This window comes from Dufourea novaeangliae, unplaced genomic scaffold (genome assembly GCF_001272555.1).
Source record: "Dufourea novaeangliae isolate 0120121106 unplaced genomic scaffold, ASM127255v1 scaffold296, whole genome shotgun sequence".
Lineage (NCBI taxonomy): Eukaryota > Metazoa > Arthropoda > Insecta > Hymenoptera > Halictidae > Dufourea > Dufourea novaeangliae.
Genome location: NW_015374174.1, coordinates 525,550 through 551,412, shown reverse-complemented (window position 1 = coordinate 551,412; position 25,863 = coordinate 525,550). Strand labels below are relative to the sequence as shown.

The window sequence follows — 25,863 nt, the reverse complement described above, 5'->3', positions numbered from 1 at the left end:
GAGAAACTTCAAACGGTCAACAATGTTTACCGTTAACCGTAACAATTTCACTGGGGCATAATTAGCAATTGCCTTGGTACAGGGTGGTTCACTTGATATTATCATCATAATGTACACTACCGTTCATAAGCATTGGGGCACCTGGTAAAAAATATTTCTCTTGGACCTTTTCGTAGCAATTACGCCAAGATATTTCGAATTTTCGCGATATCAATTAAAATTCTGAATGGATCGTTAGATATATTTCACACCCTCCCCAATAATTGGTTGAAGGTACACAACCTCTTAATGTGTAAATTTACAACGTTAAGCACCCGAGTCAAATCGTTTTGTACACATTGACCGAATAGAAAACGGAAACAATGCTTCATTAAAACTCTATCGGTAACACGTACGAAGTAATCGACATCGGACCAATTTACATTCCAATTTCCCCTGGTCGGACGAAAAAGCCATGTGTTCCGTAGCCAAATTCATATCCCACCGGAATATTCGGTGTCACGCGTTACGCGCGGCTTGTCGTTATTGGGTTATACACAAAAATTGGAAATTTGTAGTCTAAATCGTCGTACGATGTAATGAAAATATTTCGAGGCCAACGATGATATTATCGACTGGACTAATTTTCGATAAATTGTGAAGTAGAAAATTTATTTGCAAACTGTATCGACGCAGAACGTTATTTTCCTGGGGAATGTTAATAAATGCATTGATAAATTAAGAAATTGTTGATGAACGAAGTGAAGTACATTGAATCGAGCGAATATGGCCGAAGCGGAGGAAGATCTTACAACTGACGTCGATGACACCACCACCGACGCAGTTGACACAGAGGCGACGGAGGATGTCACCGAGGTAACGGAGGATGTAACGGAAGCCGAGGATGAAGCTCAAAAAGAAACGGAGAAGGAGGACACAGAGCCTACCAAGAAAAAGGAAAGAAAATTCTCGATGAAGAGGTGCATGCAAAAGAGATGGACTTGCGACGACATGCCCCTTTGGCAGATTTACATGAACACGTAAGGAAAAGTAGAGATTATAGTTGTGATAATAATAATGACAATAAAGTTAAGAATAAGGGAAACGAAATAGAATATAGTAAAAAGATAGAAGTAAAATGTTTAGAAGAAGTTTACATGTAAACGACATTGTTGTTCCAAAACTAAGAGATTCGTGTGAAATGTATTTCTCAGATACTTGGAGGAACAGAAGCAATTGGCGCAGGATGACATATTTAAACACAGGAAACCAGCACCGCACCGAAAGTTTCCCCGTGTTCAGTCGGAGGAGGATTTAACCACGCCCCATAAATGCTTGCCCCTCAACGCTTTGCAGCTTTCAGGCGAGCATGACCTACCGAACAAATTGGATCGCTCGAAGATGATCCGTGTCTGGAAAAATATGCGGTCGAATTTGCCGGTTCGTAAATATAAAGTGAACCTTGTGGACTTAAAATGTTGTTTGATACTAACATTACCGTAAAGATGCGTTAAATGTTCGTCCGTTAAACTTCAGCAATTTCAAATTATCTCTTCCTCTACAGTAAATTCTTATTCAGTGTTCGAAGTCTCCTCGGCACTGACAAGGAAAGGTCCCCAGATGTTCCGCTGACTTTTTAATTAGGATTAGCACAGTGATATAGCTTGGAATTCTGAAGCTAATTATGAAATATTGAATGTTCAGTGCCAAGAAGCCATCGAACACTCATTGAGAATTTAGTGTATCTTCTCACTGAAAAATTAAATTTCGTCAGGGATTCCATTCAGGGATTCACCATTACAAACTTTCGAAAAAAGTAACAGTTCAATAATACAAAAGCGTGTTTACCCCTAGGCTGACAAATTTTCTCTGCGATTATGTTCACTGGAAGGAACGTTTCCCCCACAAACATCTGTTTCGTAAGGTACATGTGTCTAAATCGGACATGGACGTGGGACCTCAAGTGACCAGAACCGACAGTGGTAGGTGGCCAGGACTATGGCCCTGTACCCAGAGAGATCTGATGAACGAATTAAGGGAACGACGAAGGCAGAAGAGGAAGAAGAGGAAGGACCTGTTTCCTTGCGAGCCGGACGACGAGAAGGACGCCTTCGATGATCCACAGAACGACTTTAGTGATCGTAAGGAATTGGGCCACGCTAGAATACCACCAGTCTGCCCCTCGGCCGCCAAAGATTGGACAGTCGATCGGGCCGCTGGCGAACAGCCAGGTTTGGTAGACGGTGATTACATAATTTTCGAGTTACCCTCGAAAAGGAAGGCCACCAGAGTCTACGCGGATGTATGTCTTCGTGGACTGAAGGGCATGCACTTGCCGGAACTGGGGCTGTTGCGACAACGTCGAAAGACTTGGAAGTTCTGTTTCTATCAGGCCGTCGTTGCGCTTCTGGCTAAGACGCAGCTGAGGTACACTTTGACATACGAAATGATTACACTCGACTTTTAGGCGGGGATTCATAGTCACTACTTATTCTTAAGCAAATGCTTAAGTTCCCACTTATGAATGTATACGTGTATACGTGTGCACTACACATTTATAACTGGGGACTTAAGTAGATATGGGCAAAATTTTTATCTAAATAAAAATCGCGAATAAAGAAAAAAAGATAAAAAAATTGTTATCGTTACTGAAAGCTTAAACAAAAAAGTAACTTTATCGACGAGCATCGATTAAATAAATTTGTTCAACGAGAATTATCCGATGAGTAAAAGTTACTTTTTGTAACCGCAATATCCTTAAAAGAATTAATATAACGCCCTAAAGGTACAAATACGCATGGAACGCGAACATCGACTACATCTACGAGCACGCGTGGACGCTGTACACCCACATCGGTATGATCAATGTCAAAGAGAAACAGCGACTCGACGATATCGTCGTCTACAATTACAAGTACAGCATCGAGGTGGAATTGCTACGGGAAATGAACGATGTACCCGTAATAACTGACGTGGACTGGGATTACCTGGAGCCGAAACTAAGACGCAAACTAAAACTGGAACGCAAGGAGCTGATGAACGTTCAACTGGAAATCGGTTCGGAGAAGATCACCGACGATCAAAAATTACCGGTCCACCCGGGCGTGAAAAAACTAGAGGACTGGTTCGAGAAATTGAAGATACGATACCGTAACTGTATATTCCGCACCACTCGATTCTGTCTGGCGTTCTGGCGGGACAATCTCTTCTGGTACCTGTACAATCCGTACCGTTGCGACGAGTTCGGTTTCTGGGACGACAACGGGTTCGCGTGTATCTTAAAGTTCTGCTCGAGGGAGTCACTCAGACGGCACCTGATGATATTAACGTTACGAGCCTACGTGCACGTCATCCCAAAGTCAGCCATACGAAAGACCAAGCAAGAGGCGCCCAAAACGGACTCGGTCTTGGACGGAGAAGACGCTCCGCCGTTGGCACAGCCGGAGGAGGAGCTACCTTGGGAGGAGGAGTGTTACACCGTGCAGATCTACCACGTGACCCATCATTGTTGCCAGATCCACAATCTGAAGCTACTCCAACGGGTCCCCCCGAGACCAGCCCAGCAGCTGGTGAAGCGAAAGACGATCGACGATTGTCCGTTTGACCCGCTGGACGTCCGTGATCCGTGCACGATCGAACAAGAGGAAGGTGATCTTAAGGACGCGATCGAGAAACCGGCTTGGCTCAAACTGTACAAGATCACCTGGGCCAAGTGTATGCCGGTCACACAGAAGAAAAAGGCCAGCAAGGAGCCCAGCGGCGGTAAGATGCGATGGCATCAGTACGTTGTCGAGGAGTCGAACAAACTGTTTTCCTTGTGGGGAGAACTGCACATCACGGATGGTATGTTCGATCGGGGGAATCGTGGTATGCAGACGTACGCTTGTTACGTGGTCTGCGCTGGCATGACCAGGATCATGGCGCCCGAGTACTGGAGCTCGAAGACCTTGGATGTGATCGTGATGTGTGGGGATCGGTACTATACGTACAGCAAATTGGAGGCGGAGTTCAAGGCGACCAAGAACGAGTACAACCACGTGAACTGCTGGAACAGGTACCTGATGAGCCACTTCAAAATCGGCGAGACGATGTTCGAGGCCAAGGTGCTACCGGCGATATGCGGTAGACTTTATTCGAGATCGAATAGGTATCTGTGGCAGTCGGTGGAACAAATGTTCCTCAAGTATCACTTCGGTATACTAACCTGCGAGAGCTCCTGTATGGGTGTGTTCAAGTTCTGCGGCGCTTATTACGTCTGCGACGTGAACTCGTTTGGGCCGCCGTTATTTAGTTACGGGGAGGGCGCGGCGTATCTGCTACGAGCCACGTATTTCTTTAAGTTCATCACGATCCTGGTGCTCACTATTGGCTCGCCGGAGTGCAGCCAGTTCGCTCTGAATCCGATCGAGATACTGAAGGTGGTCGACGTTGGCGGGGCCGCGCTACCGATCGGCCGGTCCGACAAGAAGAGGGACAAGAAGATTACCAAGATCGAGTGTCCGTATGACGAGGAGAAGAAGAAACAGATGAGGAAATGGAAGGGCAGGAGGCAGGAGACTGCCAAGACTATTGACAAAATGTGTTGCAAGGGCGCTGACTGATCGATGATTTGCTGGTTTATATTAGTATACAGGGTGAACCATGAATCAAAAAAATTTTTTGTCAACTCTTTTTTTTCATGATTTTTCATGGTCACTGATGTGATGATTTTGCAAATACACTTATAATTTTTTTACGCCTATCTGTTAGAGGATTTCAAGACTAATTAGGTAAGTATTATAACATAACATGTTTTAGGCGTCAAAAAATTATAGGTGTATTTGCAAAAAATTGAAGGTGACCTTGAAAAATCATGAAAAAAAAAGAGTTGACAAAAACTTTGCTACATTCACATTAAAGCTCTTTTGAAACCCTGCTATACCAAAATCCATCTAAAAACAACCGAAGTTATATGCGCCCGGTAAAAAGACATTAATTGAAAAACGGAAAGAAATTGTATAAGAAGTAGTAAATAAGAATATGGTATAAATTGAAAAATATAGATTGTCCTCAAAAATACTACGAACTATCCGTACGACCCAATACGATTTCAACTCCTAAAACATCGTTCCGGACCGCTGTGCGTCCCGATAAAAGGAGTCCGTGTGTCCAACTCCCGATCCCGTCGTGCAAACAGCCGAAAAGTAGGTGTACCAGCGCTAGTAAGTTCTCTGACTCTGAATAATTGAATGGAACAGAAAAACAAGACTCTCCTGCGGTCGGGAATAAAAGTAGCCGCGGTTTAAGTCGATCGTCTTTAGGTCTCAGTGCAGCAGCGGCGACGCGGAACCTATTAAACTTGCACCGCAAGAGAACCGTCTTAGTTCCCATTTGCCCTCACCCCCTCTGTTCCACCGGGGTTTATGTACTTACCAGAACTTGGCACCGAACTCGACGAACTTGCCCCGGTGTCCATGAGTTTCGCGTTACTCAAGCCCAGGTGCTCTTTCACCCCTATCGCACAATACTAATAATATAATCGTTGAGGCACGTAGAACTAAGCCCGGCTAGAACGCCGCCGCCGGCCCGCCGAGGGATTTTAATCAGTGATCCATTCTGCAACGAGATTGGATGTACAGGATGTACGGAACGAAGAGTGGGGACACTTTTTTCCTTTCGATATAGGTACTCGTGAGCTACAGTCAGTGAAAAAAAGTATGCGTTCACTCTTTGAAACAGAATAATCAATTTGAATCAAACATTGACTTCTGGTCAAATTGACCCGTACAGTTCACGAAGGATAATAAAATACTATGCAATTGAGTATTTTAATAAATGAAAATTTCTAATAACAGTAAGTGAGACGCTCATTCCGTCTTTCGATTCGCATAACACTGAATACAAGAATAAAAATGTTCATTTCATAGTTCTCTTTCTAAACTGCCTTTTTAATAGTGTAAATCTATTGACGCGTTGCATTCTTCCCCAAAACGAATCATCCCCGTTCACTTCTTACTTTCACGAAATCAAATTCAACGAAAATAAATAAGAACATCGACATAAAAACGGAAATTTAAATAAAGATTCAACTTACGGAATAAATTTCATTCAATCAGCCAGCGACGATCAAACCTGTAATAATCAAGGAAAAACTGTGTCACCATTAACGAACAGTACCGAATCTTCCGTACAGCAGCCACTGACTCCTTCTAACACCATTCCTCCGTTTCCAATGAATATCAAACGAGAAATCTTAATAAATACCGTTCACATGTAATAAACAGGTGTGTATATCGTTTCGTGTGCTTCGGTTTCAATAATTTATTTCACTGCCTATTATACACATCGAACGTAAGCTGTATGTACAAACGTATTTACACCCAAATTCCGTATTTACACGTTCCCTCGTGGACAAGGTGGAAACCTCCCCCAACCGTTCGCGGGATCCACGATCGGGCCAATGGAAATGAGTCTAACATCGGTGTCTCGACTACGCGACCTCCAGATCGGAACTGTCGCTGTCCTGTTCGCGCGGCATTTGTTGTTGCTGCTGTTGTTGCTGCTGTCTGGTCAACAGCAAATGATCCGCTATCTTGACGGTGGCAGCGGGCACGTTGTCGTCGGTGCGCTGTCGCTGCTCCAACTGAAGCTTTCGCATGTGCTCCTGCTCTTCTCGCTTTTGTTTGCGCCATTTTGCGCGTCGATTCTTAAACCATACCTGAAAAAGGAAAACACTTTACCTGAAGGTGGGCTTGTACCTTTATTTATTAACGAATGAAGACAGTTTTCGTCGAGTAGTGAGAAAACTGTCGAATATTTTTCGGGGAATTTTAAGACACAATAGTCTATTCGAAATGAACTTGACAACTTCTCTACATTTATCACAGCTATGTATAGTAATTTACATTAAAACGTGATTGTACAAAATGAAGCCAAATTTTCTTACTTTTGTTCAGAAAATCCTCTTTTAGGACACTTGTCGAATACATACGAAATTATAACAAGACATTACAGCATTGCCGATAGTCTGAAATAAATATTGTTTCCGGGATATTGAAGCTCAATAGGCAACGATAATTTATGTTACTCTAAAACAATAAACATGGCTCGAAATATACATAATTTTTTTACGAAACATCCACATTCTCTTCATACAGACCAGGTGTCTTAATAATTACGATCGGTAGTGTACGTGTATCAAGACATTCAGACGTCTCATATTGATCAATTAATTATCGTCTATAGTTAAGAAACATTCTGTACAGTCACCTAATATGAGCCAGTTTATCCCCTAATTACGTCGCGCGGAGCAACAGCAGCAGCGAACGGGAGTTAATTACGAGTCCCCGTATAACCTCGTCTCGCTCGTTCGAGCATACATTTATCGTTATTATGTTGTAAAATTGTCGAGAGACCGTAATTTCTATCGTGGGATAGACAGGACGCTTAATTGATAAGCCCCGTTTACCTGCCTCGTCGCCCTGTTCAACGGTAGGAACCGTAACAAGGCAGGGTACGGAGGCTGGCGAAGATCAAAAGGCTTCGCATCCCGCATTCGAAATCAGCATTTGTTCATCACGGTTGTCTGATTCGATTTAAATGATCCCCGACAATCGATATCGCCGCTGTTGCCGATGGTTTCTTCGCAGGTTACAGATATTGCCGCTGATCTCTCGACTAATTACACGGAGGATCAGAAAGTTACATTACATGTAAAACATTTATTATTAATGTTGACGATAATTCCATAGGATTACAATAAAGGTAATTTCCTTCCGCCTTTATAGACATATGAAAGTTTTTTTTATAGATAGCTTTCGAAAGTGGCAGGGTCAATGGACGCTATGTTAAATTTAGCTACGCTTATGATTTCTTAAGCTTCTACTAATAATTCCCGTCCACAGCTAACTTATGATCCTTCTATCCAACGCATTTCCGATGTTTTCATCTTTATACCGGTCCTAATCACCGATCCCCGTGGTCCTCTGCTTTTACAGCTCGACACAACACCTGTCCGTCCGTGTTTCTGCATTCTGTTGATGCAATCACGGAGATAGGGAAGAAGACCGTCGCGAGGGTAAACAGTCGCCGTGCTTCTTTCCAAACACCCGGAGACGGAGGAGTGCTTTAAGGCCCTCTCGAGCCTGTTTCCAGGGGTCCTTTTTTTCTTCCCCCTTTTACCCCTCCACCCTACCATCCCCCAGGCTTTTTCCTCTTTTCCCGTCTCTGAAAGTCGTCTTTCTACTAATTCTGTGCAAACACCGAAAACTCTTGCTCCGCCGCGGCAGGTGCGGCGAAGGCGGCGGTGGCGGCAGGTATATGTTGTTTCAAAGTCTTTAAAGACTCTCGAGACCGGCCGGATTTTCTTTTGCCGGAGCCGACCACGCGGGTGGTTCCCGAACCCGTGGACCCCGCGATAAGTGTGAATGACTTTGGGGATTGTACGATTGTTCGAGCAAATTTCCCGCCACGAGCGGTACAATACGAACATTCGTGATTCCATCCCTCCCCACCTCTCCTGCCACGATTATTTATTCTCACGATCGCGATTGCGCTGACGGAAAAAGTAATAAATATCTGAAATAATGTTAGGATGATATGTGACTTTAATTTCCATGTTATAAATTCTCAAAGTGATCTCCATCGGTGGCTATACACTGCCTAAAAACTATGTTCCTCAGTTTTTTTATTACATAGCTTAAGACAAGAATGACTAAAACAGTCAAAATAACTGGTTCGTAAACTCTTATAAAAATTATTAAACTGTCGTAACAGTGTATTTTCTGAGATTTTTGACGACTTTTATTGTAATATATGTGTAAGTGAAAAAGTTCGTTAATTTATCGACAGTTTCAACAAGTTGTCCCTTCTACAAACGTGACACGTAGAAATAGAAACACGGTAAATCTTCGGTGGCTTTAGTGTTAAGGACACCCTGTACAGTTGTAAAGGATGCACACCCGAGTTCTTGTCACCGAAAAAGGCATCTGTGGCCGAAAGAAGCGGAGAACTGAAACTGAGCATCGATCTCTACCGGGAATCCTTTTAAACGGGACTAGTACACCGTGTCAGAAAAGGATTCTTTCGGCAATCCAGTCTCAATGACACCGTCCTAAGTCCCTTCAAGCGTTCTTCAAGCGACACGAGGTCACCGAAACCATTCTCAGCCACGAAAAATCTTCCTGTGGCTCTATGCACTTAAAAATATCAAAATTTCATCATAGTTTGTGTATTGTGGAAATCATAAACTTACGATAAGTTCTGCAATAATAATTGATATAACTGTCTAATTAGTGCTGCAGATTTATGGAAGTTCAAAATCTCCTAATCTTTAGTAAGTTGTAATAAATAGGAATTCAATATTTATAAAAGAATTTGTATTTAAAATTGTACTCTAATATACAAGTTATCGAAACGCGAATTTATCGGTCACGTAAATACGTTGAACGCTATGATAACAGTATTTTTTTATGACAAATTCTACGCTACATTGTAGATAATATACTTTACAAGTACCCTTCTGAAACAACTATCTATTTTTAAATTAAATTGCTACATAAGCAATCCTAGAAAGGGTCGCGGAGTTTCTACCCAACGTTTAGCCGGATCCCCAAGTAGCCTCGCCGCTCCGTAAATATCCGTTCGGAACGTATCGCCGTCGGGCGAAAAACGAATCACGCTGATTAAACGGGACGTAAGCTCGTCACGAATTAATGGTTTACACGCGAACCTTCACGGCGATAAATCACCAACGACGAAACTCCGGCCACGGCGACGGTTTGTTGCACCCGCGCGATACGGATTTAATGCATGTCTGGGGCCTCGATCGTATGTATAATTGAGGCGAACACATTACCGGGGTTAAAGCTTTTAATCCGGCGTGCAACGTTGTTGGCGGAAGTCGGGCGACGCTCGATAAATACCGGCCACAAATAATTTTAATTGGTCGCATGAAAGAATTATGACATGTTTCGCATGCGACAACGAGATGGGGGGGGAGGGGGGGGGGGGGGGGGGGGGGGGGGCAAGAGGGGCCCGAGAACGATCCGAATGGTCAATGTTTGTCAAACGGAAACCTAATATTCTTGCGAGTTCAGGGGGAGAGTAATTTGTCAGTTTGGTTGGCTACCAATGGGGATGCCCCCGAGAAGTTTTTTAGGGGTTGGGGGGCGAGGGAGAATTCTTAGGATATCGTCTGACACGTGAAAGCTTTCGTTTGTCAGGAATGGTATAGCAGAGTTCGGCAGAATTTTATTCGAATAAGACACGTGACAAGTATAGATACGTGGAATAGTGTACGTATTATAGAAATTTATAGACACAATAATGGCATGTAATATAAAGTTCGTTTCGTTTACGGAACAGATAATAACATTTTGAATTAATTCTTCCATCTTACCTCGATCCTTTCCTCCTTAAGATCGACCTGCTGCGCGAGCTGCTCCCTCAGTATCACGTCTGGATAGTGCGTTTTGTCGAAGGTCGCCTCCAGGTGTTCTAATTGCTCCTCGGTGAATATCGTCCTGTGTCGGCGTTTCCTCTTCGCCATCGGACCGACCGCAGCCGCGTTCGGATTTATTTGATAAGGATGAGTCGCGTGATAGAAAGCCGGCTGCCCGTGGAGAGAAACGCCGGCGGCCGCCATTGCTGCCACGTACCCGCCGGAATACAAACTGGGATACGCGGCGGCTAAACAAATACCAGGAACCATTAAGAACATCGACCGAATTGAACTATATCTCTCTATGATAAACACAGTATATGTATGTACCCTTAAAAACGAAAGGGTCATAAAGCAATCGAAGTTTTAATTATAGGAATATTGAAGTTCGAAAGTTCAAGTTGATAGGACAAAAGCTTCAAGCCCGAAGCTTCAGATTGATGGGAAATAATCGAGAGGATAAGATGTAAGGATGATTTAACTCTGGAAGCACAACTCCTGGTACTTCTGTGACCGGATAGGAAGTAACATCTTTACAAAACGTTTTACTCAAACTTGAGAGGCACTACAGCTTCCACATACCTTACAAAAAATGCTATACTTTGTTATTATACTTTCTTAACATCACGAATATTCTGCAAAAAAAAAATACAAGAGCTCGATAAGAATCGACCTCCAAACTGTTTAACGTCAACGGTACTTCAAAACACCCCCTGTCACCGTGGTAAAAAGCAAGGGAAGCCTTTGACGGGAATGTTGAAATTATAATATCGTTTAGCACCACGCAACCCTATTCCCGGCGGGCGGAAAAAGAAAGGGAGCGAAAAATACTCGCACAGCTTCCCAGGGGGGAAGGGGGATGTGTTTTGGTTTAAAATCTCGAAGAAAGCTGCTTAGGAGGCACGACGTCGTCGCATAAAAATGCGCGAAGGGCGCGCGAATCCTGGATGCTTTCAACCGGCGCGCCTCAACCCGCCGTGAATTTTCTCCTTCTCGTTTTTTTCATCTGCCTTCCGTGGGATTGCAAGGAGCTAAATCGTTCGTGCGTGATCGAAACGGATTGCGGATTTCTGGCCGCGCGGCGCGCATCCCCAATCTGCACGCCAACCCCCTGTGTACTTTCTCTTTCTCGATCGCGGGTGAAATACTTAAAGCCCTCCGGGGCATAAAGGAAATTTTCCTTCGCGGTTATATACGTGTCGTCTCCCGTTGAGGATTTACGCCTTCTTTCATTTTTCCGTTACGGGGGTGCGCCGAGCGTGATACACACGCGGTACCAAAAATTGTCACCCGGCCGTCATCGACGCGTTTACGGAATTAACGGGGTGCTGACACGTTCGAGTTGTGGGAATAATGTGGAATCACGAATCACATTTTCTATCGTAAAAAAAATGGATTTTACTCGGTACGGAAAATAAGAATTTGCGTAAACATCCACAGTCTAATATTCTAATGGTATACTTACATAAATGTCCACAACAAAATAAACGAAACCTCTTCTCCCACATTCGTTTCTATATTTTTATTATAATACTTCTAACCTACAACCTAAACTCTACTTCCAATCCTATCTATTCAAAAAAGATTTAAAATTCTCAGGAGATTTTCCTTTTTATATTCACCCTTAACACCACAACTACCAAGGATAACCTACAGCTATTATCATCATAGTTATAAAACATCTACGTCACGGTCTACGATAAAATACATAAATTACTTTAAAACGTGTCATTTTGCATAAAGATCCGCAGTCTACTCATCAACAAAAACAGTAAAACAACTCTCACACGAACTTGTGCCCTATGTTCTCTCGAAAGAAACTATCTCCACAAACTGTCACCAAACTTACCAAATAGATCAGCGGATGTGAAGGCCAGATGATGTATCTGCTGTTGCAGCGGATGCATCGCGGCGGTCGTCCTCGTGCCGACAGCTTCTGGATTCTGAACGATCGATCCCAACCCCGTGGAATTCCCAGCTGTCATGTTACCGATCGGCCTAGGCGCCAGAATATTCTCGATCGTGAACGCGGACGTGGGCGAGGACATGGTCGCCGAGGAGCTGGGTCTGGAGACGTCGCGGGGTCTGAATCGCAGCTCCTCGGAGGTCAACGAACCCCTGGCGAACACTTTCTCGAGGTCGTGCCTTCGTCCACCGATGCAATTCTGTTCCTCGTTGTTCTTCAGCTTCAATTGCAAGCTCTCCGGCGAATAATTGTACAGATAACGATGCCCGTAGCCGGATATACCGGGACCATCTTGCAGAGGGCTCGACGGCTCCGTCATCGGAGAACGCGATCTGGGCGAGTCACTCGCGTAGGTGCTCTCTACCATGTTACGGGAATGAGAGAAAAAAATTGTAATTCCCGATCTGAAGCCGTCGCTCCGATACTCTCCGCGAACGATATCCGTTTTCGTCTGATTCCTTTTTCTGACTGGCCGCGAGAACTAGAACCGGCGCAAAAACATTCCTTAGCTGTCAGTGTCACAACCGTCAACCAGGTACAGCTTCATCCGTCGCTTCGTGGACACGGGGGTTGTTCGATCAACGGTATCTACACATCGGTCTCTACCGAGGGTCACATGTCAAACGATTCACACTGGCGACCTTCGAACTTGAAATGTCCCATCGCAGTCAAACACCAGCGCACTTATGTTCCTCGTCAAATGATCGTCTTCGTGACCTTCTTCACAAGGTCAAAATCGAGTTACCGTGACTAGGGAGGGAATGGTATCACACTGTTATCGTGGGCGAACAGGGTGGGTTGCAACAAGATGCTCGACGAAGCAAAAAGGATCGATCGGGGTATCGACGATCGATGAACAAGACCTGGTCCAAGTCGGGTTGTCGGCTTCAACCAGCTGTGAGTCGGATCGAGGACGTGTGAGCGAATCCGAGTGGAGTGGTCGTCCGGCCACGCAGTGACACCGACGAAATAAACGATAAACGACGACTGGCCCCGACTTCGTGTGTACGCGTTGACCTCTCTCGGGGGGGTTCGCGCTTAGATTCGCCGGCATCCACGTACGGGTAGCCACCCCCGTGTCAGTGACAGAAGGACAGGAGAGACACCCTAGGGTATATCCAGCCGGATGTGTATCTAGCCAGCGTTCCGTGAGGGGAGGGCGTGGCTTCGCGTTAGCCCCGCCCAGTGTTTCCCCCCACTCCACGGCGTCCCCTACGCGACAGGCGAGGATACGCCGCGAGTGGCGGCGGTGAGAGAGGGGGGTGGCCGCGAGGGGTGAGGGGAGGTGCCCGCAGGCCGAGAGGGAGCGAGACTCGACGATGGTTTCCGGGAGGATGCTGGCGTAGGTGCAATCTCCTGATGACAGCGATGGTTTGGGGGTAAAAAAAAAATTGTGGTGGGAGGAACGTCGATGGGGGCCGACAGAATGCGCTTTCAACCCTCCCGGCGAGTCGGTGGGGGAGGAAGGGGAGGGGTCGGGGGAGGGAAGAGACACGTCCGGGCCGAAAACGACGGGTGGGAGAAACATATTTACAATGGATAATCACGACGCGTCTCGCGTATTACAGAGCTTTCCGAGTTTGCCTTGCGAATCGTATTCACGAATTAATCATGCTTCCGGAAGTGTTTGGGTTTCGGGACTGGTGCGCGACCGTATCCGGTGGTTATTGTTTCTGCAAATAATTTCTCCATTTTCCCTTCGCTTCCTCCCCCCTCTGGGGACCACCGGTGCGGGCGATTATCGGCGATGATGTATCGAGCTAGGTTTTTTTTTTCGCCTCCCTGATGGCAGCCCCGATGTTCGTGCTCGCGGAAAGAAGCTGCTGCATCGATCGGTCGGCAAATACGAAAATAAGATTCGATGTTTTTTAATCTACACCACGGTCCCCGTTCTGCATACATACGTTCACGCACTCGCCCCGTTATCGACGAATCAAACATACAGGGATTCCAAGTGGTGCAGAGCTGTCCAGGGACAAAATTTATCAGCTCATACGGTTATTTAGTTAATTGAGCCGCCGATTGAAACGAGTCGTTGCGTTTTGAATCTATAAGCGTGACTATGTTTTTGCTATTTCCTCTTTTGGTTTTTCTCCGTCTTTTTTATTTCTGGTTCCGTTTTTGTTTGTTACTGCCTATACATCAGGATTCGAAGCGATAAACATAGAAATGCTGTGGATTTTACACGAACATTCGAAACGTCGAACGAAAATTCTATTGCTCGTGGGAGCAATGAGTCGTGTTGCTCGATTTAATACGATACCGGTGGAATCTGGCGCAAAACTCTGTAACGTCCATCCGTGGAACGTTATGAATATTCATACCAGTGTGTAATCAAGGCAGGGGCTCAACCCAGTTGTAATTCGACTAATCGGAAAGGCACTAATCGCTTCATTGATCTTCGCGCCGTTCGCATTGAAACACCGGATATCGAGATATTTGGAATTTGTACGCGACTGGATTATCGACTGGCTATTAACGGATATTAGATGACACTTTTTTTTTTACTTTTTCATTTCTGCACGGTCGAGCTTTAGGACCGAATACGGAATATGTATGTACATGGGAGTTTTGGTCGAATTTGATCTCTCAACACGATTTCAGACATGGCATACTTGGTTCGTTTTTATTTTAACCACAATACCTACATAAGAATTGGAAATTTTAGTATACCTATTGTATATTTAATGTATTGACTAAAATGATTGAGTCCACATAAATTATCTAAGAAATCTATTTTAAATATACAAAGTCAAGCACTAATTAGATGCAAAAAACTCAAAAAACTGGAATTTGGCCTTTCAACAGTTCATACCACGATTGACTACATTACGCGACAGACGATATTACATGCAGTTTACCTAGTGTCACACGATATTAGATGCAGTTAGCTCGAAACACCAGGTTCTAGGCGTTCCCGGATTCCGCCGAGGGGGGACCCGTTGATCCGGCAGATCTGTTCAATTATGTAAATCCCGCCCAATGCGTCCGTATTAATAACATAAAACCGTTGTAATGTGCATTGACTGTCGTTCTCATTGTTGCCAGGGAAAGGGAGGGGGGCAATGTGGTGGGGAGGATTGTGATGCGATACGTGGAGAACCGAGCGTGAAAAGGTTCACCATGGGGCGCGCACGTACCCCAGAGACATTGTTAGATCTCGCCCTCCCTCCTTCCCCTGGCCCGTGTGCACACTTCGATCCACGGAATCGAAATCTTTGCCAGCCTTAATCCTAATCCGTACGTTAATCGTGGCCCGATCCCCGGATCCCATGGCTCCGTGTATGTACGGCGCCCACCGGTTTAGGGCTGATCGTTAGATCCTTCGAAAGAAAAAAAAAAGAAAGCTGTACATGCTGCCAATCGGTGCATCGTTCACGTGGATTGTGTTCACAGCGAAGATGGCCCCCTCTATTTTTTATTGTTCGACCAGAGTCGTGAATTTCATTATCACCGTGGCGAATAGACGATCTTACTGCTCTTATTTGTATGCTGATGACGTCGATGGCTTAGACGCGATATGCATTAGTGTATACTAGTTTCGGCGGATTTTTCGACATTTGCAATTGCCACAGAATTTCAGAATAGATACGGTGTTATTGGAAGGTGTGAAAAGCGGTCGGAATGAATTTAACTTTAGAATTACCAGCGTTGAATGCATATTAAATTAAATTGCATAATATATTAATAGATATACTGTATAATGCAGTATAGCAGAATATAGTGTAATGTAAAATGCATAGTAAATTGAAGGTAGACATCAATACAGACGAAAGTTCTTTTATAAAATAAAAAATAAAAGTTCCTATGGACTTGGACAATATTTATATGTTATTATGAACGCAATAAAGCCTCAAAGAATCCAAAATCCTGCTCCGTTTTAACACTAAACCAACTACAACCGGTCAAATGACCGGTTTTGCTTAACTTTTAAATATTGCTATCTGCAATTCTGAATTTGCATAAATTTCCATAGTCTAGTTTAGTCATTACTGACTATGGTGAATTAGTCATTATTGACCCCCTATGGGACCTCGTGGGACCGTCGAACCGCAATTCCAAGGATTAAACGTCGTTCATCTCTTTATTCGGTATCGAAGCAATACCTTAACGCGCGAAATCTTACAATTAATAAGTCTCACAATTCATCAGATTCGTTGAATATTAACGAAGGTAAGTGAAAAATCCTTCGTTTCACGCGTAACAGCCCACGAAAAGGCTTTCCCTGTCCACCACGAAGCAGTAGACGATGGATCGTCGTGTTTGGTTTAAAAAGTTCCCGCGGCGGGGGCGCTTCCACGCGAAGGATCACAATTTCCACGGTAATCATCGTGGATGAATCCCCCGGCGCTAATGCGTCGACAATACAGATGTTTTCACGTCTAAGCGGCGTGCTAAGTGGATGTCCTCCCTTTTTCACCCGTGTTCCCTCCGGTCCGTCCCCCCTCTCCCCTGAACTCCGGCCAGTGCCTAACCGGGGGGTGCCAAGTTGTACCTGACCGACGGCCGCTGGATATAACTCCGAAGGTGAACGGGTCTCGCGGTATACTACTCGTTAGCCCCCGGAGTTACACTTGACTGGACGCCTTCTTGGCTCCTTTAGGTGGGGAAATAATCGACAACAGAGACAGGACCAGCAGCTACCGAGAAGCCAATAGGAGAGGAAATCGAGCCTTGCCCAATTGTCCGGTACCCGCCTTGGAACACGATGCTAAGGCCCAATGTCCAACTCCGGTTGTTTGTATCCTCTTCGTCGCCGTAGGATGTCTTCCGGTCTGGCGTTTACCAGGTGTATACCAGACGAGAGCAGATATTCGAGAAGATCCAAAATCTGGACAGCTTAAGGGGACCACGTGTAAAATCCTGAGGCAAGCCCATGATTATCCTACGCGAGCGCGGAATTTTTTCTGTCGGATACCAGACAGCAATTGGAAAACTCGCCGCGGGTGCGGAAGATGCACACCGTAGGTAGCACGGGGATCGTTAGACGTCGTCGTGAACGGGTTAATAAAGTGCCTGCCGGTCCGTTCGAGCGAGAAATCGTCGCTTTCACGTCGGGTTTGGCTTCCTTTGGGATCGGGAATTGGGGACTGGAGGTGCCTATGTATAAATTAGGACCGAGGTTTTTGTAAATTACGTTTTACGTTTGTAGGAGAAACCAACCGGTAATTGACTGCATACCAGTGAATTAGGCAAGAAATGTAAATAATAAATTTAAAAATTTCCCATCGAATAGGCACCCTGAAAGGGCTCTGGGTTCAAACAACAGTGGATTATTGCTTGTCTGTGTGGTCATTTTGATTTTACAAGCGTTTACCTCAACGCAGGCGAAGGGAACACGCCCGTCTTGGCCCCGAGGAGAACAAACATTTACATCCCATAACCAACCGAGCTAATCCTCGTGGAACTTGACACGATGTTGCGGACTTCCTCGGATAGATTATGATTCTTTTTTTTTTTTTTCTTTCGGATTCGGCGTCTTTCGGCTGAGGTCTAGGGGCCGCGAGTATACGATTCTCGAGGGAGAAACAATATTTACGGTGTAGGCTGGAAAGAAGCACGGGGTTCTATGGGGCGGGGGCACCGTGAATAGGCACCCCTCGGGAGGAAACGTCGCGCGACTATGGTGCCTGGAAAATATTTGCGGTGGCTCCGCTAATGTTTCACACTTTTCTGGATTTCTTTGACTTGTTCCGCCTGTGTGTGCTCTTTAATCCTTTCTTCTTCTTTTTTTTTTGTACATGGTTTTATCAGCGTTTAGCCTTTCCCGGTGGAAATTTAATTGTTCTTCGCACGGGGGTTGTAATTACGTTATTGGATTGCGGAATGCTTATGCAAATTCGAGTTTTCGTCGATTAACACCGGTTCTGTTAAGCTGAAAATAAAGCAACAAGGTTAGAGAGTTTGATGGAAATCTCGGTAGACATTTATTTCTTTGTGAAACTGATCAGGAGTCTTACTTTTTCAATTTTCCTGCGAATGAACCTATTTCAACGATAAATTAAATCCAGAACATAAAGAATAGAAAAATACAGTCGTAACTAGATTATAGTATACTATAAGAATTCCTTCCTCTTATAGGAACAAATTTTGTTTCTACATGAACTGAACTTTCGTCGATATTGCTGAAACAATAATACGTGAAATTATTTTTTACGAGAATGGATGGTTAGATACATTCCACCAGTGTCAGATTCTACCGCTCCTTTCGGATTGATTATTTAACAACCTATAATATCAATGGACATTAAGAAGATAGTAACGTTTTTCGAAATTAATAGCGCGACCGAGAGGAATTGTCTTTTCGTTCGTCGCATTTCCGTTGTTTATCTGCGTCGCGTACATCGCGACGAACCCCGCGGGGCGATCGGCGAATTTATTGGCACGTACGTTAATTACTTTAATTATTACACCGCTGTCAAAGGCTGATCGGAATCACAAAGGAAGTTTATTCGACGTGGAACTATGTTTCCATCGCCCCGAGTCACTGATCACCAATTAATTTTCCATAATTGGACGGACATGCTCGCACGATACACGCCTTGACGCTCGTATCGTGCACACACGCGTGCACGCATACCCACGGTTCGAGGCTAGCGATGGAATCGAGTAACTCGCGGGTTAACCCCTTGCCCTATAATATCGACTCAGACTCGTGTTGACGATTTGCAAATTGATTCAGTAAAGAAGAATATTATTCCGGTTTCTTTGAGTCGAAGTGAAGTACCACTTGCTGGTATTAATATTTAACTTTTATAGTAAAAGTACATTTGTGGAAGTACAAAATTCTATTAAGTAAGAAGAATTATTGGTTATACGAGACTATTAGAGTAAATCATCGATGAGTGTTCAGACGTTATCCCCACCACTGTCCGAACTAATAGGGTGACCTAAATGTTCATGATAAAAGAATCTTCGGATAATAGAACAATCACTTTTCTGATGAATTTAAAACCACGTATCCCTCAAAGATATCAAAAAATCCTCTACTAACAGAAGATCAATGTTTCCACTACGCTTAAACCCATTGCTGTCGCACACGGTGGATCCCATGCGCTATCGTGCACGCTCACGCGTTCGCGCGCGCGTACTTTAAAATGTATCGGCGCCGACCACCATTGACCACACCGTCATATTTTCAGAGCGGAACCAATTAACAGTTTTCGCCTATTCCTTTTATAGTAACTGGCCCGAACGAGAAAAACAAAACGCCGGTCCAGGTGTATGCCCGCGTCACGAAAAGAGAAAGAATAACGAGGCGGACACACACAAGGGAGTGGGGGGTGCGTGACGCTCGGGGTGCAGCGGGTTGACGAAGAAAATGAACGGAAAAAAACGAAAAAAAAAAAATAAAATAAAAAACAACGCTGATTGCCTTATACCGGCGGAAAAATCAACTTCGATCTCGTCGAGTGTGTATCGTAACACGGCCGCTTTGTGGCGGTCTGCTTTCATGGCCCGGCTTGTGTCGTAGAGATTCATTGTGTACGCCACTTTTTTGCCTGCGTTCTTTGGAGAAAAATGAAATCTCGGTGGTTTACCCCCGATGAATGGAGATTTATTGTAAAAGGTACGATTCCGTTGAGAGTTTTCCTTTTTTCTTCTACGGCTGATTGAGCTTGTGTCTGGCTAGTTATGTTTGAATTTAATACGAGTAATTGTATTACGCTGTTAATAATAATGGTAAATGGTTTTTAGTGATCGAGTGTAAAAGCTTAATATTTTGCGTAGGTAAAAATTATAAGACGATAAACACGAAATGTAAAGGAGAAAATGGAATTCGATCTGTTTGTGTTAGAAATTAAAATATGTGGTCTATTGGAATTAGAATATCAAGTATGTGAGAACTTGTCAATTCTATTGTTATTTAAACATACCATGCATGCGGATACGGTGACATGGCAATACATAAGTCCAATAATATTAAAACTAAATTCACCATTCAATGAGCCTCATCTTCCCTCTAACTCCTTCCCGGAAGATATTGTTTCGGATAGAGCTTTTTCGCTGCTTACCATTCACGGTAATGGTTCGAAAAATCGATTTGAATCTCGTGACGGGCGAACGGAGGGCTTTTAAAGCTATTTCGCCGTGGATTTCGTTAAGTGATACCAATAACCCGATGGGACAACAAGCCGGGGCCCTTCAGAATTCGGCGAAGGATAAACGAAGGGCCACCAATCCCCGGGGATGTTATCTAATCCCGGCGGATTTGTTGATTCTACGACTTGTGCTTGGCAAAGCGCAATGTGGTTTCCATGTAGTGTTGGATTACCCTCATTTTTTTGCAGCCCCCAAAGAAGGCCCTGCCCCGAAACTTCAACGTGGCGAACCAATATTCACGTCGAGTCCACCTCTATCGTGGATCTCCTCTACTTAATCACGTTCATTGAATTACGTCACAGTGGCACGAAATTTGAAAACAAAATGCTTTACGAGATATCGTGACAGCCATGGTATAATTCAAGGCACATGTTTCGATGCACAGTTTTCTCAATATTTAAATCTTGTTAACATAAAAACATATACATACTACTCCTTTTAATTATTCCTCCATTCATATTGGATTCACCTTATTAAAAAGTGTGCCAGTTTCCAAAAGAATTTATTGGAACTTTCTTTTCACGATCAGGGCTATAAAACAAACAAAATGTCTGATCATTTATCGAAATTTCCCAAATTGAAATACAACAACAACAACCAGTAAATGGTTTTCCAATAGGATGGCAAATACTTACGAATGTAATAACACATACATCCATCTTCTACCCTCTGAAAAACAGGTATGTATCGCTTTAATGAAAAATTTAACAAGGTTACTCAATTTACGAATTTTACATCTCGTAACCAGTAGCGAAATGTCTCTCACCCGTTCGCAATATCACTAGGAAAGGGAGCAAATCGACCCAAGGATTTCCGTTTCTCGACTGTTTTCATTTCGTACATCGTGAAAATGGCGGGATCGCGCCGTTATCGGGCCGAAGTGTCCTCCCATGTACCGGGATCTAAACGAAAAATAAAAATCGTAACACAGATTATTCTATTACACGTTACGCAAACATCAGAGCTGGAAACGAACGACCCCGTGGCACCGGCTGGCGGTTTTCTGCGTCTCCGCGATTCTGTTTGTTCAGAAAATACGTTATTGTTTCAACCCGATAAAAAATTCAGCGTTTGGATAATTACATCAGAGCTGATCGATTCCGGCAAGCCCCCTCCGGCGGATTCCCGTCGAGTTACTGACTTACTTTGGCTGCACCCTTTCCCTCGATCGCCTCCTCCCCCTTCGTCACATGTTTACGCGAACGATGTAATAACGTGCTCTGAGAAATGAAAAATTACACACTAATCGAGAACTGTGACTAACTTTTACTTATCCTTTAACAGATTATTTATCGGTTGCTATTTAACACTAGAACTACCGGAGATAAACGCATATTTGCTTCGATCGGTGGATAAAGGTGAAAAACTTTTTAAAATTTAGAAATTGACTAATTTCTTCACTTTCATATCGTAGTAAAAGGCGCAAAAGATCTGAGAAAAAACAAAGCCATTGCTAAACAACACTGAAACCAACAAAACTCTAGCACCCCACTAACCCATCACCACCTTTCCATAGTCCACATACACTTCCCTTTTCAAACACGATCGAAGACACCCTCTCTCTCGCACTATAAACGAAAATGCGTCTATCCATAAGGATTTCGAAGAACACGACGCACAGGTAGAGAAAGAGAGAGAACCAAGAGGAAAGAAGGAATAGGTTTCTCGATAGAACCACCCGTGCGTGGCAGCTGCGATCCTTTTTTTCCCCGAATCTTCCCTTCTGCGTTTCCTCCTCTTCCGAGATCTCGTGTTTTGCCCCGGCTACATAATCCCTTCGACCAAGACGGAAAGAGATCGGGGGAGGGATAGATCGACGAAAAACGTAAGAATCCACTCCTAAGACGAAACGAGACATGCATAGAGAAACGGAGAAAGAACGACAATGATCGCGAGGTTAGTGTTGAAAAGAGAGAGGAGGATAAGCGTGGACGTGAAAGAGCGAGGAATATCACTCACCGCACAGCGACGAGGGGGAGTAACGGGGACGACCCCGCTGTTTGCCTTTTATTAAACTCTTGTTAAACGCCGCCTTTCTTCGCACACACAATTGAATCGGCAAAACAGCGAAGATAATGCGCCCCCGTAGCCACCCCCCGAGCGATCGTGGCTACGGGACGGAGGGGCTCGAACGTCGGAAGACTTACCGCAAACACCAGCTCCTTATACACCCTGAAATGGACACCGTGTAATCCGGCTCTTTATACGGCACTGTCGGCATTGACCGATTCTCTCTTTCTCTGCTCCAACGGTGCACATCGAGCACTACAGCCGCGGGGGTATAGACTAAATGCCTGGCGTGTCCGTTCGTTCTTTCTGAAAGAGAGATCCCCGAAACGATCCTTGAAACGACCGTGAAAATCGGCGACAGGGGGCCCACAGCGACCCCTCCCCCCTCTTCCTGTCGGCGCACGGACCTCGAACGAAAATATTTGGATGTTTCGAGGCACGATATGTACTTATTTGGCGTGGGCAGCGTTTCAAAGACCCGCCTCTCCTCTTTCATTGTCCTGGCTGGGTCGAGGCTTGCAGATTTTCGCGACGGTAGACTCGAATGGGGAGGGGGGCAGAAACGATTTTCGTATTTTTCTGGTTTCATCGAATTTATCTGTATTCGGAGCGATGGTATTTCGGTGTACGAATGATATTTGTACGGGGAATTGAAAATGAATATTCAAGAAATTATAATTTTGAAATAATAATATAGTAAATCCTCGATGAATGTTCGGAGGCTTCTCGGCACTGACAAAGAGAGGTCCTAAGGCGTAACGCTAACTTTTCAATGAGGTTTAGCACAGTGATTGAGCTTGAAATTCTGAAGCCAATGATCTTTGTTTCAGTTGCACATTGCCATTAGTTTATGAAACATTTAATGTTAAGTGCCGAGGAGCCTTCGCACACTCGAGGATTTACTGTAGTTGTCATTATAGTCGGTGACTAGAGCCATCACAGTATGAAAAATATGTTTTTTCAAAGAACAATATTAATGAAGTATTTTATTATTTCAAACTTCACTTATCCGTACACTTGTGTCTCCCAATTACTTAGGATGTGGTAGATTGTACTTATCGAAAAGAAGTACTAAATTATTCATTATTAAATGTAAATGAAAAGTTTACAACTTTAATTTCTCTTCGATCAATTATTCTAAAAATGAAAGTAGTTGGATTGCATTGAATTTTATTGCATTCATTGAAGCATCTGGTTCCAGGCGATAACCGATTTTAATTATTGTTTATTCGTAACCCCTTTGTTTGGTCGCATCCGCCATTCGTTTGCGTCGTTGCAATCATTTGCAAAACGACTCGATAACGCCCGAAATCAAAGGTTACGCCGAGAAAAATACAATGAAACGTAACCGCGCAATACGACAAATTACGCACCGCGAAGAGAAAAGAAACGAGAAAGCAACAGAGAATCGCGTTGTGTTGTGCCACAGAAGAAATCACAATTCGATGTCCCGGCGAATGGAAATGTGATTGAAAATTTCCAAATGTAGGTTCGTATACCGCAACTGTTCGTTAAAAAATAACTTGTTAACAAAATTTTCCGGTTACAATTTTATTTTTACAATTTCGTTTCACGGAAGCGTATGCAGTTCGAAAACGGCGTGGAGGGATGCGATCATGCAAATCAAATGAAAAGAAGGGAACAGCTGCGGGCACAGTTTATAAACGATGTTTATTTTTGCAATTCTGTTTCCATTTTTAATTCTCGTTTAGAATCACAAGAGAGCAGCCTCTACAATTTATTTACCATTCTTTCGTTTCCTTTTTCGGTTTAATTGATTGAAAAATCTTGCGCGTTCTCTATGTCTGTACGTGTCTCTCTTCTGTATGCGTGTAGGTCCAGTGTCTCTCTGTCCTCCTTTGTGTGTACGTAGTACGTTTTTCAGAGTGTATACACATATACATATATCGTTCATTTATTTATTTATATAATGTATATCGAGGTAAAAACTAAGTACTCATACAAAACGTAGATTAGCTCATTAACAAGTTTCTTTGTCTCTGTTTCGGGTATGTGTGTGTATGTGTTTTTCTTGTTTTCTTACCATTTCGTGGGATTTTGTTACAGGTACATTATAAAATTAAGACACTCTATGCGTGTGGTACATACATATAAAACATACATATACGCATGTTCTTCTATAGATATATGTTACATATACACATACGTTTTACAACATACTTTCTGAATGAGATATGACGTCGGATATCGTTTCGTTATTACATTCTAAAACTCCATTCCCATACGTCCTTTACGCGTCACATGTTTATTTTTCTCATCGTCGTCGTTGTCGACGCGTTCCTTCGCTTTCGGGTCTTTCGTCTCCTCGTGGTTCGCTCGATATAAACTTCGCGTGTTATTTATTGACTAGCGATAATAATAATTGACTAATAAATACGAAGATGGAAAATCCGTGATTGGATTCTTTGGGGTAGAGCTCTTTTCACGGGTCCAAGCCTCCGGGAAAATACTATTATCTTAAGAACTTAACGTCACTTTGGTCTTTCCTTTTTTTTTTGCGTGTTTCTTTTTCTTGTTTCCCTTTTTACGAAGGATCTTATATTCTAACCGACCACGCCTTTGGCGACGACGGCCGACAAAACGCGTTTTTGGAAGAAAGAAAACAGAGGGAAGGGAGTGGTTGATGATAAAAAATCTAGGTGAAATCGGTGGATTAGAATTGATAATATTAAATTGGCGATGGTAATATTACTTTTGTTCAATCGGCGAAAATATAGCAGAAAGACTGAAAAAATTCGTAAAGTACCTCCATTTGCTTCGACTAGTTACCTACTTTCTTTTTAGTAAGGATTTGATAGACATATTGTGTATTGTTATAGTTGTATATAGTCGTAGAAATAGTTGTTTGGGTTACAAGCAGATCCCTAGTAACAGTTAGTTGCATTCGATTAATTGACCATTTTATATCTGAATGTTATAAATAATACATAGAAAACCGTACATAACACTGCAAAAGGTTCGGTATATGTTGCAACTAAATCGTAGATGTTTATGTAAATTCTCTATATATTATTTAACAATAATTATAAATATATTCCAAACATGAATGAATTTGTTAAGTTAAATATGAGATATGGTTTTCATTAATCATTTTTAACTTCTTTGTATGGAATTTTAAAGGTCTTTACATATAAAAATACACTTATATATTCACCACGATAAAGTCTCGTTTAAATAACTTTAGGGTAGATTGTTCCATATAATAAAACCCAAACATATATGTTTGGTTAATGTATTACTTATAAAAAATTCAATTTCAAAGGGATTCACAATTTCTACTATCAAGACCATCTTTGTTTAAATCAAGTCCACCATATTTGGTCTACGATACCAATATGGCCTTCTACTTTCAAAATTTCTTTCA

The 25,863-nt window shown here is 43.4% G+C and overlaps 2 protein-coding genes across 2 annotated transcripts; one reads left to right on the top strand and one right to left on the bottom strand.

Annotated features, from left to right (window-relative positions):
• The first annotated feature begins 765 nt into the window (after nucleotides 1–765).
• LOC107192041 lies at nucleotides 766–4,580 on the top strand. The gene is made up of 5 exons (XM_015581220.1): nucleotides 766–1,019; nucleotides 1,194–1,478; nucleotides 1,834–2,406; nucleotides 2,765–3,383; nucleotides 3,426–4,580. Exons 1-5 carry the CDS (start codon nucleotides 766–768, stop codon nucleotides 4,578–4,580), a joined length of 2,886 nt encoding a protein of 961 aa, XP_015436706.1.
• A 1,868-nt stretch (nucleotides 4,581–6,448) lies between these two features.
• Nucleotides 6,449–12,732, bottom strand: LOC107192058 (homeobox protein goosecoid-like). Its single transcript, XM_015581244.1, has 3 exons — nucleotides 12,249–12,732; nucleotides 10,358–10,647; nucleotides 6,449–6,676 (listed from the first exon to the last, which is right to left on the bottom strand). Exons 1-3 carry the CDS (start codon nucleotides 12,730–12,732, stop codon nucleotides 6,449–6,451), a joined length of 1,002 nt encoding a protein of 333 aa, XP_015436730.1.
• Nucleotides 12,733–25,863: the final 13,131 nt, after the last annotated feature.

Bases quoted from the DNA above. Each gene is read 5' to 3' on its own strand.
- LOC107192041 (XM_015581220.1), top strand. From the start codon at position 766: ATGGCCGAAGCGGAGGAAGATCTTACAACTGACGTCGATGACACCACC. The intron at 1,020-1,193 runs GTAAGGAAAAGT...TGTATTTCTCAG, and splicing joins TGGCAGATTTACATGAACAC to ATACTTGGAGGAACAGAAGC. The intron at 2,407-2,764 runs GTACACTTTGAC...AACGCCCTAAAG, and splicing joins CTGGCTAAGACGCAGCTGAG to GTACAAATACGCATGGAACG.
- LOC107192058 (XM_015581244.1), bottom strand. From the start codon at position 12,732: ATGGTAGAGAGCACCTACGCGAGTGACTCGCCCAGATCGCGTTCTCCG. The intron at 10,648-12,248 runs GTAAGTTTGGTG...GTATTTGTTTAG, and splicing joins CACATCCGCTGATCTATTTG to CCGCCGCGTATCCCAGTTTG. The intron at 6,677-10,357 runs GTAAGATGGAAG...TTCCTTTTTCAG, and splicing joins TTAAGGAGGAAAGGATCGAG to GTATGGTTTAAGAATCGACG.